At 49.6% G+C, this 14,101-nt stretch overlaps 1 protein-coding gene across 1 annotated transcript; it reads left to right on the plus strand.

Annotated features, from left to right (window-relative positions):
* Window positions 1–11,445: 11,445 nt before the first annotated feature.
* LOC112589289 (uncharacterized) lies at window positions 11,446–12,154 on the plus strand. Its single transcript, XM_025301905.1, has one exon. The coding sequence runs from the start codon at window positions 11,465–11,467 to the stop codon at window positions 12,113–12,115; it is 651 nt and encodes a 216-aa protein (XP_025157690.1). The 5' UTR covers window positions 11,446–11,464; the 3' UTR covers window positions 12,116–12,154.
* The last annotated feature ends 1,947 nt before the right edge of the window (window positions 12,155–14,101 follow it).

Genomic DNA, 14,101 nt, shown 5'->3' on the forward strand with positions numbered 1-14,101 from the left:
AACGGAGCCAGAGCTAAACAACTCGATCCAGGTCCGAGACTACCGCTCCCGATCCGGCTCGAAGGACCAAAATTATGTTCGGAACTAGCCCGAACATATGATCCGTATTTCCAGCTCCGGAGAGCTGGCTGGAAATACGGGATCGCAGAGCGACGTCCGCCTGCGTCTAGGCTCGCTCGAGTCCGCTCGGTGATCGACCGGTCGTCCTGATCAAAGGCCGGGGCCTCGTAAGGCGACCACGGACCCTGCTGATCAAGCAACGTCGCGCGTCGACTGGGCCATGCCCAGGGACGGCGGCGAGAACAAGAGAGAAGAAGCACGCGCACGTGCCGATGTAAAGTGACACGCAGTGTAAAACGCAATGGACGCAATAAACGCAGTAGTAACGCAGAAGAGAATAACGCAGAAGAACGACGCAGAAGAACATAAACGTAGCTATATACAAGCGAAACAACGTCGCTTACGCAAGTCCCGCAGGACACACGTCCGTGACGTCAACGGTGCGCGGCACCCGAAGCACGCCAAGGACGTGCAACGAAACGACCTCCGTCGTTTCGGATGGCCTGCCCTTCCGGACGTAACGGCCAATAGCCAGCCACGGTCCCGAGGACGCGTGGAAATGGAGCTCGAGAGCTCCGGCTCGCAGGACATCCAAGTCGCTCCTGCGAGAAAGCCAAGTTCCCAACGGACACTTGGACGTAGGAGCGCGAACGCTCTAGGACTGCGACCGAGCCGCTCCAAAAATCGCCAAGGCCCCCTACGGACACTGGGGCAACAAGGGAGTTCGAAGCTCCGAGGAGACGGTCGAGTCGCTCCTAAGATCACGGCAACGCCGTGAGTCCGAGATCACAACGAGATTCGAACCATTAGCCTCAACCCAGCAGGGTGTATCGGCGCCACCTTCAACTCAGCAGAGTCTATAGAGCAGTGGTTCGAATCTGAACGAAAGACCGATCGCCCTAGGAAGCCTAGAAAGCGCGTTGGTAATCACCAGTAACACGATGCACTAACGTGTAGCACTACTTGCTACCCAAAACTGGCCAGGCAGAAGACAAGGCAAGGCAAGGACCAGGCACCGCGCGCCTGGTTATATATCCGGGCGGTCGAATCTTGCCCGCGGGCAGCGGAATCGCGAGCCGCGCCGTGTAGCGGCCGTGGTTGGACCTAGTGGGGGTCCCGCGCGCTCGCTCGCGAGAACCCGCGTCCCCCGCCGCTAGCGAGAACGCCCCGGGAACCACGCCGCCCGCCCTGCAGCGTTGACTCCCACCGACTTTCCGTACGGCATCACGTGCCGTACGGAACAGAAGCTATCCACGAATCGACCCAATTTTTAGTATCTTCATATGATGTAAAGTGCTGCTTAGACAGGCCATGTGCCATCGACCGGAATAAGTGATAATCGGAAGGGGCAATGTCTAGTGAATACGGCGGGTGGGGTAGGACTTCCCAATTAAGTGTTTCCAAATAGGTTTTGACCAGTTTTGCAACATGTGGCCGAGCGTTATCATGTAGAAGAATAATTTTGTCGTGTTTGGAGTACTAATAGGCGCGTTTTTCCTCGGCTGGTGCTCGGCTCAATCTCATTAATTGTGTTCGGTAGAGAGTTCCAGTAATGGTTTCGCTCGATTTGAGCAACTCATAATACACGACACCAAGCTGATCCCACCAAATACACAGCATGAGTTTTTTTTCCATGAATATTCGGTTTGGCTGTCGATGTTGAAGCATGGTCCCCATGATTTTCTCTTCTTTGGGTTATCGTAGTGGATCCATTTTTCATCACCAGTGACTATACGATGCAAAAAACCCTTTCTTTTATGCCTGGCAAGCAGCATTTCACACGTGCAAATCGGCGTTCAACGTCTCTCGGCTTCAGTTCATATGGAACCCAATTTCCTTGTTTTTGAATCATTCCCAACGATTTTAAACGATGTGAAATTGCTTGTTGAGTCACTTCTAAAGTAAGTGCAAGTTCTTCTTGCGTTTGGCACGAATCTTCCTCCAATAATGCTTCCAATTCCGTGTCTTCGTACACTTTCGGCCTTCCACTATGTTCTTTGTCTTCCACGTCAAACTCACCGTTTTTAAATTTTTGAAATCACTCACGACAACTTCTCTCACTTAAAGCAGTCTCACCATATGCTTCTACAAGCTATCGATGCGCCTCAGCTGCAGATTTCTTCAAATTAAAGAAGTAAATCAAAAGTTCCCGCAAATGACGCTTATTCGGCACAAAACTTGACATTTTCGCACGAAAAAAATTATGTGATGCTGATACGGAGTCACTAATACTTCAAGGTTATGTTGTTACCAGATGTCCAAACTTACGATATTACGTTTTACATCTGACAATTTCAACATAACTTCCTCTCCGTGGGTGCCACCTTGTCGTGGTTGGGAGGCTTGAAAGTCCCGATGATGTACAGAGCTGTGCCGGCGGGGGCTTCGGCCTCTGGCAGGTTCTACCATGCCGGAGTGATCTGTACTGAGGGACTGGACTAAGAGCACTCAGGGATGTCATGGCGGGATGGCCAGTTGGCCACCCTTGACCATTTTTCAGGGTAGTGAGGGTGGGGACACCGTCCCTCCGACATTGCACGCCGGTGCTCCGGCAGTCGGAGGGACAGGACTCCACCCGGTGGGAGGTTTCCGTCCCCTAGGGCATTGCACGCCGGTGTTCCGGCAGCCCGAAAGGACGGGCCACACTCGGGTCTGCACACCGTGAGGTTCCGGACCCTCACAGTACTCGGGGCGACGGGGGGGATCCGGGCCGCTCGGACTTATTCCGAGGTCGGGGCCGGGTCCCCCCGGGGTGAGCCCGTGGGATGGGGATCGCGTCATCCCTAAACCCATCCCTCGGGCGGAGGAGCATTGCTGGTTGCCGTCTCGTCGAGTCGCGACGGCGGTGACCTTACTCCTTCCACGGGGCCCTCCGCGTGGCGGCGTTCCTGGCGGTGCCCCAGGTGTCGGAGACTGGGGACCCCTGAAACCGGCTCACCTCCCAGAAATGGGGGGGGGCGGGAGTAGGGGGCTGGAGTCCAGTGCCCGGGATGCCTCTCCCCGGGCCCGTGTCATAGACCGGTTCCCTGGGGGAACTCGGGGACACTACGGAGTTTCTCCGTGGTGCGGGCATGTCTGGTCGGTCGAGCCGCCAGGAGTGGTGGGTTGAAAACCAAAATGACAAACAATAAAAAACAAAGGAAAAGGAGGAAGGGGAGGAGCTCCTCCGATTCGGAAGAGGGGAGCCTGGCTGGAGGCCCTGGGAGGGAGAGGGTCTTTGGGACGCCGGTTTCTGAGTTGTTGGAGCTGGTGGCACCCAAGGCCAAGCTTGGAGGTGATGGAGGAAAAGGACAATGTTCCTTTAGAGACAAGGATCCGGTCTCTGGACGCCGAAATAAAGGCACATCCTGAGATATTGGATCAGTGGAGATCGGATAAGGAAAGGAAGGACTCCGATGATGGAGACTCCATGACCTTGTCAGAGGACGAGGAGGAGTCGGGTGCTGTCGGAGGAGAGGGGCAGGAGCTGGAATATCCCCCCTACTCTGCAAAGAGATGGGGGCGTGGAAAGGATATCTGCGAAAGCAAATGGAGGAGTGGGGAAATCGAAGCCTTGGTAACTTCCAGAAAGGTAGGTTCCGGGAGGTGTTCGATTCCACCCTCCGGTATATGCAGGAGCACGTCGTAGCTGCTGCCGCATTGGAGGACAGGCAGGAAAAGATAGAGAACCGGGCATGGGTGCTTCGGGAGATACCTGCACCGGACAAGGAAGGAGCCCACCACTCGGCGCCACCACTGCCCCGAGCAAGAGGATACGGCGCTGCATACCCTAGCTGCCTGCGCAGCATGGGACGGGCAGCGCCGGGTCCTGCTCGGGGCAGTGGATTGCCGCGACGGGGAGCTCTCGCTCTCGCACCTGGTGCGAGCCATGTGGGGGAGCGAGAGAGCGTTAGACACGGCGGCCTCCTTCTGCGAGGAGGTAATCTCCCAGAAGGAGGCCGCCGAATGGAGGCGCCGGCCTGGCAAACGCCGTCGCAGAGGACGGCGGGGCCGGCGCTCCCCTGGGAGGGGGGTATTAACAGCGGGCCCGAGGTGGCATCGGACGAGGAGAGGCCGCTGGCCTACACGAGTCGCCGGCTCCCTCGGCTACCTCGAACCAGGCTCCGTCACTCGGAGGAGAGCGAGAAGGAGACCTCCCGCTCCCCCGAATGATCGGATAGGGAGGAGAAGGGGAGCTGGAGAACCTGATTGGGGTCGGGCCCACCTCCCCAAAAATCCCCCTCTCTCCCTTTGGGAAGGGGGGATAAGGAGGAAGGGTGGATGTCCCCTTCCTCCAAGGTCACACCAGAAGACCAACCGGCGGGGATACCCGCCGGGGACCGCACCTCTCCCACTAATTCCCCGAAAGGGGAAGGCGAGGGGTTCTTAGTTAAGAGCCCTGGGGCCGGGGGGTTGGGGAGGGAATGCGGGAGCAGTTCCCCTGACTCCCCTCCTCACGGTCCGACAGGTAGACATCCCGCAGGGGTTTTAGTCGATAAGAGTCCGACATAACCCCCGCCCCTCCCCAAGGGGGCGGGGGTATCCATGATGGATTTCCCCTGCATGAACAAAAAAAAAAGGAAAAGATAGAGAGGAAACTGTTGATAAGCGAAACGTGCAGGAAGGATCTGTGCGGATATAAGGAGATGTCCGCACAGATCAAAGCACTAAAGGAAAGGAAGAACAAAAGTGAAGTGGAATTCGAAAGGGAGAGAAGGGAATGGAGGGAGCTCCTGGATCAGGAAAGGAACGGGATTGAAGAGAGGATGGAGACACTTCAGCAGAACCTAGTTCAACTAGACGCTCTGCTGAAGTTGCGGAGGGAAGGAGGATTAGGGGAAAGGGGGGAGGTGTCGACGCAGACAGAAGCGTCTGTAACGACTCCACCCACCTCAATGGATATAGAGGGAGAGGACAGAACAAGGGAGGATAGTGGGACTCAAACCAGGATGGGTGATAGGATGGAGAAAGGGGTCCAGACGGGTAGGAGAACAGGAAGTGATAGGACACAAACGGAAGTATTGGCGGGTCCCCCGGGTGAGGCTTAGTCGGTCGACGGCCCCTCCCGAAAGGGGACGTCGCCCCCCCCGCCGCCAGGACAATCGGGAAGGAAAGTCGGGAGAGGCAGGACACAGTGACGTGGGCCACTGTGTCTAGGAAGAAAAGGAGAAGGGGAGGTGAGGATGGGGAGGGTGGTCGGGGGGGAAGCGGGTTCCCGCAACCCCGATCCCGGCTCCTGCCCAATCATACTTCACGGGGAAAGGGCGTGGGATATTGGAACAGGAGGCCACGGCGTCGGCACAGGTTACCGTGCAACGACCCTCCGGGCCCCCTGTACCAGTGGGAAGGGAAAAATGGCCCCGGCCACAGGCAGCCGCAGTGACCATTCGCCCTGCCTCGGGGTCTTCCTATGCGGAGACCCTGAGGCGGGCAATGAAGGAAATACCCCTGGAGGATCTGGGGATCTCCGGGGCGGAGGTGGGGAGGACGATGGGTGGGGACCTGGTAGTCCGGGTCAAGGATCCAGGTCCCGGCGGTGAGAAGGCGGACTGCTTGGCGGCCCGCCTTAGAGAAGTACTACCGGAGGCGGCGGTAAACCCGGTGCTAAGGAGGGAGGTCCGTCTCGGAGGGGGTTAATGAGGCGGCGACCCCCGAGGAAGTTAGAGTCCCTGGCTCGCAGTGCAGGCTGCGGGCCAGAGGAGATTACCCTCACACCCCTCAGATGGGGGGTAAGAGGACGAGGGACAGTAGGGCCCGGTTACCCCTGGCGGCTGCGGTTGCGGCTGCCAGTGGAGGTGGCTTTGCACTGGGGTGGTCGAGAGTCAGCGTCACCCTGCTGGCGGCTCGGCCGCCCCAGTGCTTCCGGTGCTGGGGTTTCGGCCATACCCAAGCCAGGTGCACGGCCGCTGTGGATCGCAGCGGCCACCCCGAAGTGGGGCCGGCAGACGCTCGGGGGAGCGTCGTCGCGGCCGTCCTCCCAACGGGGAATAGCTGGGACCCGCCGTCATCGCAGTGGCGACGACGGCGAAGGCGGGTGAGCTTCCTCGCCCGCTGGAGGGTAGGAAACCCGCTGAGGTGGTGTCGGCGGGAGGATCGACGTGTTGATGCGGGGGATCGCCGGTGGTCCTGGGTTGCGGGGCGGTAGAGACTGGTCCCCCTCATGTTGAGGGGTACCTGCCTCCGTTGCCGCAGTGGGACCGGGGCACGCTGCGCGACCCGGGGACAAGGGTTCCCCTCTGCTTCGGTCAGTTTACTGGAACTAGGATTCCCTCCCCCTCTCAGTATAATGCCCGGGAGTAAGGCATAATGAGAGGGGGAGGAATGGGAGCCGTGACTTGGGTGAGGGCCCGGGTCACAGCTCCCAATGCCACCTCGAACACCAGAGATGAGGTTGAGAGAGGGGGCGGGTGCCCCTCCTCCCTCCCTGGCCTGCAGCACGGCCGGTTAGGGGTCAGGCATTTCTCCCTCCACGTATCGGGGGGAAAGAGACAATGCCTGGCCCCGGTAACCCTGCGCGCCCCCTGATAGGACGGCGCTCCCTGGCCCAGGTACGGTGGTTGAGTGGCATGGTCCTTTGGGCCCTCTGCATAATGCTCCCCCTACTCGGTAACCGGAGTGGGGGTGTGGTGCAGCGGTGCTGGTAGTCGCACTAGGCAGCACGCACATTATATGTGCGTGTCTAGCCGCCAACGGCTCCCCTCACCACAGCCCCCTACAAGTCCTGTGGCGCGCGGGGCCCAAGGCAGGCGAGGGCCTCACGGCAGTGGGGCCAAAAGTGGTGGCGGTTTAGGAAAGGGAATAGGGAACTAGTGCTTCCGGCTGCCACTTGCTACCCCTGAAGGTAGGCACCTCCCTGGAGTTTTAGTCGGTGCGAGTCCGACATAACCCGCGGACCCCCATCCAGGGTCCGTGGGTACCCATAAGATGTTTCACCAGGGTCACCAAAAAAAAAAAAATTCAACATAACCTTCTGGTGGAGCCATCTTTTGTCAAACGACGGAAACTTATTTGTACTCCTAATACGTGCTTTATTAATTGCAAATTTTGAGAACTGTCATTTTATGGATATATCATATAAAAACATTTTAAAAACACATTCAACATTCAATCAATATTTATTAATCATTATATGCTATTTGTAGTACTTTTCATATAAGTCGTCTTTTTAATGACTTTTGGCCCAGTCAAAACGACTTTTTATATAATCAAAAAGACATCTTTTAGACATATTTATATCGTGTCGAAAAGAGGATTTGCGAAAGATGTCTGTTTGTCAATTAAAAGTAGTTTTGGCATTCGAAAGATGTCTTTTAGTCACTCTGATAGCACATATTGTTGGGCTAATATTGGCTACAAATTGAACCCCCCAATATTGGTTCATGATTGCAAAGTTGACGCCTTATATTGGGTATGGGAAAAAGTTCGTGGCGTTTTTCCCGATAGATGGCATCAATTGCAAATAACCCAGGAAACACAGATTGCAGCGATACCACTAAACGCTCGTTGGAAAGGGAACACTTCGAGAGTTACATTGAGTGTATAAACATCGAAATTGGTGCAGTGGTTGGAAAGTTGTTTGCGTTTGAGAATGGAGAAAAGTAATGAAAAATTGCGCTATATTTTGCAATATTATTAGGACAAAGGGAAGAACGCTGCGCAGGCTTGTGAAAAAATTTGTGCTGTGTACGGTGAAGATACTTTATCAAAATCTACTGTGCGGAAATGGTTCGCTCGCTTTCGTTCTGGTAATTTTGATGTGAAAGATGAGTCACGCTCTGGTCATTCAATCACTGAAAAAGCTGATGAAATTCTTGAAAAAATCCAGCAAGATAAGCATATCAGCAGTGTCGATATTGATATGGAGCTAGGCATTGACCACAAAACTGTTTTGAACCATTTACACAAAGCTGGCTACAGAAAGAAGCTCGATGTATGGGTTCCTCATGAGTTTTCAACTCATGAGGAACCCATACGCGAAAAACATGATAGACCGAATTAATATCTGCGATGCGCTGCTGAAACGCAATGAAATCGAGCCATTTCTGAAACGTGTCATAACCGGTGATGAAAAATGGATCACATACAACAATCGGAGGCGTCGAAGATCATGGACAAGAGATGGTGAGCCATCACAAGCGTTCGCGAAGCCAGGATTGACGCCGAGAAAGGTGATGCTGTGTGTGTGGTGGGACTGGAAGAGAATCGTCCACCATGAGCTACTTCCAGTTGGTCAGACGATTGATTCTCAACTCTACTGTGGACAACTAGAGAGATTACGCCAGGCAATTGAAAGAAAACGGTCCGAATTTCATAATAGGAAAAGTGTTGTCTTCTATCATGACAACACCCGACCACACACTTCTTTGATGATCCGTCAAAAATTGCGACAGCTTGGTTGGGAAGTTTTGATGCATCCACCGTATATTCCAGACATAGCACCCTCTGACTATCACTTGTTCCGATCTCTGCAGAACTTTCTCAATGGAATTAAATTGGTTTCAAAAGAAGCCTGTGAAAACCACTTGATTCAGTTTTTCAACCAGAAACCACAGAAGTTCTTCATCGATGGCATCATGGTTCTACAGTAGTTAAACTAGGGGGATTCTAACCCAAATTGCTAATTAATTATGCAAAAGACATTATTTATTAATTAAAATTTTTTAATTATTACCCCCCCAATTGATTCCTCCTCTTAATTGACCCCCCTTAATTGACCCCCCCTCTTAATTGATACCCCCTCTTTATTGGTACCCTCCTGCTCCACCCCAGAATCTTTGATTCTATGAGCAAGATGGCGGCCGTGACGTCACGAGAGAAAAACGCGTCGGGCTGTAGGTAGACTCGAACCTGGGCCCCGCGGGTTGCTATCGGACGCTCGAACCTCCTAGACCATTGCTGCCTGTTGCTAGTAGACGTCTAGTGAAGGTTCTTACAGTATGTGTGTGATAACGTCACGCATATGTCAAAAGAAAAAACATGGCAGCGGTATAGGCCAGACTCGAACCTGGGTCCCGCGGTTGCTATCGAGCGCTCGAACCTTCTAGACCACCGTCGCCTATTGCTAGTTGACGTCACGTTACGGGTAAGATGGCGACCGTGACGTCACGCATACGTCAAAAGAACAAACATGGCGGCGGTGTAGGTAGGGTCGAACCTGGGCCCCGCGATTACTATCGAACGTCTATCGGACGTCTCTCGAACGTCTATCGGACGTCTCTCGAACGTCTCTCGAACGTCTCTCGAACGTCTCTCGGACGTCTCTCTCGAACGTCTATCGGATGTCTCTCGAACCTCCTAGACCATTGTTACCTATTGCTAGTAGGCGCCTAGTGAAGGTTCTTACAGTGTGTATGATGGCGTCACGCATGCGTCAAAAGAAAAACAAAGTCGAAACTAGGCCAGACTTGGACCCCGGACCCTTCGTTTACTGTGCGATGGTCCTACCACTTAGACCATCATAGGGTAGGTTGGAAGGGAATACGAAACGTTCGTCGAAAGAGTATTTTACCATACCGACTTGCGCTGGGCACTATCCTCATCGTTCTGAGGAGGGGGAAGGGAAGTAAAATGGGAGACATATAGAATTAATTTATACATAATTTTATGTTTTAAAATATCATTTATTTGTTCACGGCTTCATACATTATATTTTTTACAGCGCATGCTAACAATTCACAATCAATGAGCGACTCGCGGTCAAAGTCGCTGCTTTCTTGTATTGTTTTTGTTGCAGTATGTATATTAGTAATATAATTCTCCTTTTCACGAAGAATATTTACAAAAGTTCTGAATTTTACACTAACTATACAGATATTTTCTGATAACCATCCATACATGTGATTGATGCAATTTTCAAATGTAAATAATACATTTAACGTATCTGGTGTTACATATAAGCAATTATTAAAAATTGTGAGTTTCACAATTTGTGAGTTGTACATCTTACATGACGTTATTGTTAATTCTTCTATACGCATCGGGACGATGACTTATAAAAATTGGCCTGCAGAAATCTTTGGATGTCAGCACGTTGCCCCATTAGCGCATTCCAAGTCTTGATCGGCAATAGCTGTTGTTTGCCATGATTATCATCAATGACTATGTCTATGACGGGTTCAGCTCCTACGCTGATTCCGATATTCAAATATTTATAAGCAGTTGCAGTCAAAGCGTATCGGCGTCCTAAGATATGCATAGCAGGAGGTCGTGGAACGCTGAAAAGATATAGAAAATTTACATGTCTGAATCTTGGAAAAATTACTACGGATAAACTAAAAGAAATAGCATTATGACACTCACCTTTCGCACATTTTCTTGCTCGGTGGAGCCTCGTCCTCATGTTGAGCAGGCATGTAATAATTTGCGTGTTTAGCGTTCACTTCAGCACCGGCAGCATATATTTTTATTATGTAGACACACCCAAACTTTACTATGTAGACACACAACCGATGAATCTCGTGTTCACAGAGCGACTGAGAGACAGAGGTTTTTTCCGAAGCCTAATATTAAAGCTACTATAGGCTATCCCCTCCTCTTACTCTTCAGAGTTGTAGCGCATGCGTAGATATATTCCTCAAAACAGGAAAGTAAATGTGATATAGATATCTTTGGTTTAAACTCGGGATGGCATTAGAGATGTCGCTTCCGAACGACATCTTTTAACGATATCAGGGGAGAGGAGAGTGTCTTGACCATGGAGCGTCAGGTAGCTCAGTGGGTTTAGAGCAGTCCCCCTGCAAGCGAGAGACTCGAGTTCAATTTCCGGTCTAGCGACTACCGCACTTACGCGATATTTTTTTTCTCTTCGGGACGAAATAAGAAGCAGGTCCCATCGCCTAGTACACCCTCCTTCTTTCACGGTCGTCATTTGACTTGCGCATATCCGAACGTGTTTTCTAACGGAGAGAATATAAAGTAAAGGATTCCAAAGAGCCGAGTATTCTCTGTAGTTAATAAAGAAATGGAAGATTTCACTCAAACCGAACGAGAACTGTTGGAGCAATCCACTCATCTAAATTCGCGAGAGGCTTACGATGCGTGGGTGCAAAAGTTTGACAAGTGTATCAGATGTTTGGAAGAACAAAGTCGAGCAAAACGACCGCGATTGTCGATTAGCGCCGCGCAATCAGTGGTGGCTCGTATTGCACGACTCGAGGGACTGAAATTTCTGTGCAAGAACGCTTCATACACGTGGGTGCTGGACATGCATCAAGAGATGCAGAATTGGTATGGAGAGAAATTGATACAGCGTTCGAAAGCCGCATTTCAACCGGCGCAGTTATTAACGTGAGCCATATCGAACCTCTTCGATTTCTCCAAGATGCAAAGAGTACAGTGCTCGAGCACGTACGAAGTGCTATGGAAAAGCACTGCAATATTAAGGTGAACACTATGTTCAATGGCGAGTTTATCTCAGGCGACAATCATGCATTCAAAAGCATTAACACGAGAAACAGTGCTCTTTTCTGCTTTAGATTTGGATAAATGGTACGAGCAACGCGTCATCGAGCCTACTTTGGCATCTTTGGAAGAATTTCAAGAACGTGATAGTGGGTGGGCACTGCTGCGCATACTTGATCTCACAGTCAATGTGAACAAACACAATCCACTGCATGCAGGGTGCAACATTGAGTTGCCTCGCGAAATAAAATTAAAGAAAGCCGTAATAAACGTACGAACTAAAGACAACGCATGTTTTGCATGGTCCGTGGTCGCGGCATTATATCCAGCTGCAAGACATGGAGACCGGGAATCTTCGTACCCACATTACACCAAAATATTCAATCTTCAGGATATTGAATTTCCAATGACGATTAAACAAATTACCAAGTTTGAACAGCTAAACAACATATCCATCAACGTATACACCATTCAAGATAAAAAGAAGCAAGAAAAAGCATGTACGATCGTTCCGATACGTCTCGCCAGTAAGAAGGAAAAGCATGTAAATTTGTTATATGTACAAGATCCACAAGAGTGCAACATGGGACATTTCGTGTGGATCAAGAATTTGTCACGTCTTGTGGATATGCAGCTAAGTAAGAAAAAATGCAAGAAGTATATATGCGATCGGTAAGGAGATATTCACCATAAATACAATATAACAAATATGAAATAAAAGAATAACTCGTAATATCCATTTCTTTTCAGTTGCTTGCATTATTTTTATTCCAACGAAAAACTGGAGAATCATATCATAGATTGCAACAAGTTGAATGATTGTGCAGTCATCCTGCCAACAGAGGCCAACAAGTGGCTCAGTTTTACTAATTACAGCAGAAGGGAACGGATTCCATTCGTGGTGTACGCTGACCTGGAATGCATTCTAGAGAAAACGCCAAATGAAGAAAAAAAATCGTATGTGTATCAGCATCATAAAGTACATAGTGTAGCTTATTATGTACGATGTTCCTACGATGAATCATTATCCGCATATCAGTGTCGTCGCGATCCGAATTGCATTTCGTAGTTCGTCGAGTAACTTAAACAATTGGCGCATCGTATAAAAATTATTCTGCGTAATAATGTCCCTATGGAAATTTTATCACAAGAACAGTGCGCAGCATTTTATAGTGCAACGCATTGTCATATATGCGAAAAATTATTCGCAGTGGGGGATATACGCGTACGCGATCACTGTCATTCAACCGGACAATACAGGGGTCCGGCACATTCCAATTGTAATTTAAATTATATAGATTCCTATTATATTCCAATAGTTTTTCATAATTTATCAGGTTATGACGCTCATTTTATTATCAAGGAAGTAGCCACCGCGTTCGAAGGTCACGTCGATGTACTACCAATAACGAAAGAAAAATATATTTCATTTACTAAATATATTAATGATACAACAAGTAAAACATCAGGCTGGCGAAATCATATTAAATTGCGGTTCATCGATTCGTACAAATTTCTCAGTACCAGTCTCGATAAATTAGCATCGTTTCTCACTGGAGACAAATTAAAAATTCTTCAATCCGAATTTAAAAACTTATCCGACAAAGATTTTGATTTATTAACGAGAAAAGGTGTCTTTCCGTACGAATATGTGGATTGCAATGACAAGCTGCAGGATCAATGTTTACCACCGCGCGAGTCATTCTACAGTTCGCTGACAGGTGATACAGTATCTGAGAGCGATTACACGCACGCTGTGAACGTATGGGAACAGTTTTCTATTCAAACCTTAGGCGAATATAGCGATTTGTACCTGAAGACTGATGTTTTGTTATTGGCTGATATTTTCGAAAATTTCCGCGATAGTTGTATCAAAAGTTACGGTCTAGATCCCGCGTATTATTACACATTGCCAGGTTTCACGTGGGACGCAATGTTAAAACATACAAAAATTAATTTTGAATTACTCACAGATATTGATATGGTAATGTTTATCGAACGCGGTATACGTGGCGGTCTGAGTCAGTGTTCCGATAGATACGCAAAAGCCAATAACCAATACATGCAATCTTACGATCCATCGAAGCCATCCTCATACCTCATGTACTTTGATATAAATAATTTGTATGGCTGGGCAATGTGTCAACCGTTACCATACGCTGAATTTAAGTGGGTGATGATACGTCGAATTTTGATGTATCATCAATCCCGCTAAATTCGCTCACAGGTTATATTCTCGAGGTTGATTTGGAGTATCCTCAACACTTACATGATGCACATGCAGATCTACCGTTTTGTCCGACGCGAACGAAGCCCCCGAACAAACAGCAAGAAAAACTCCTTGCGACTTTATATAATAAGCAGTGTTATGTTATTCATTATCGATAATCTTGCAACAGTGCATACGCCATGGTCTTCGTATCGAAAAGATTCATCGCATACTCCAATTCGCACAAACTTCATGGCTACGCAACTACATAGAATTAAATACGCAGTTTCGAACGCATGCAACAAACGATTTTGAGAAAAATTTATACAAATTGATGAACAACGCGGTATTCGGCAAAAACAATGGATGTAAAACTTTTGACAAAATGGGATGGACGATACGGTGCAGAGGCAATGGTCGCAATGCCCAATTTTCATAGCAGGAAGCATCTTT

Source organism: Harpegnathos saltator, unplaced genomic scaffold (genome assembly GCF_003227715.2).
Source record: "Harpegnathos saltator strain DR-91 unplaced genomic scaffold, Hsal_v8.6 scaffold456, whole genome shotgun sequence".
NCBI classification, from domain to species: Eukaryota; Metazoa; Arthropoda; class Insecta; order Hymenoptera; family Formicidae; genus Harpegnathos; species Harpegnathos saltator.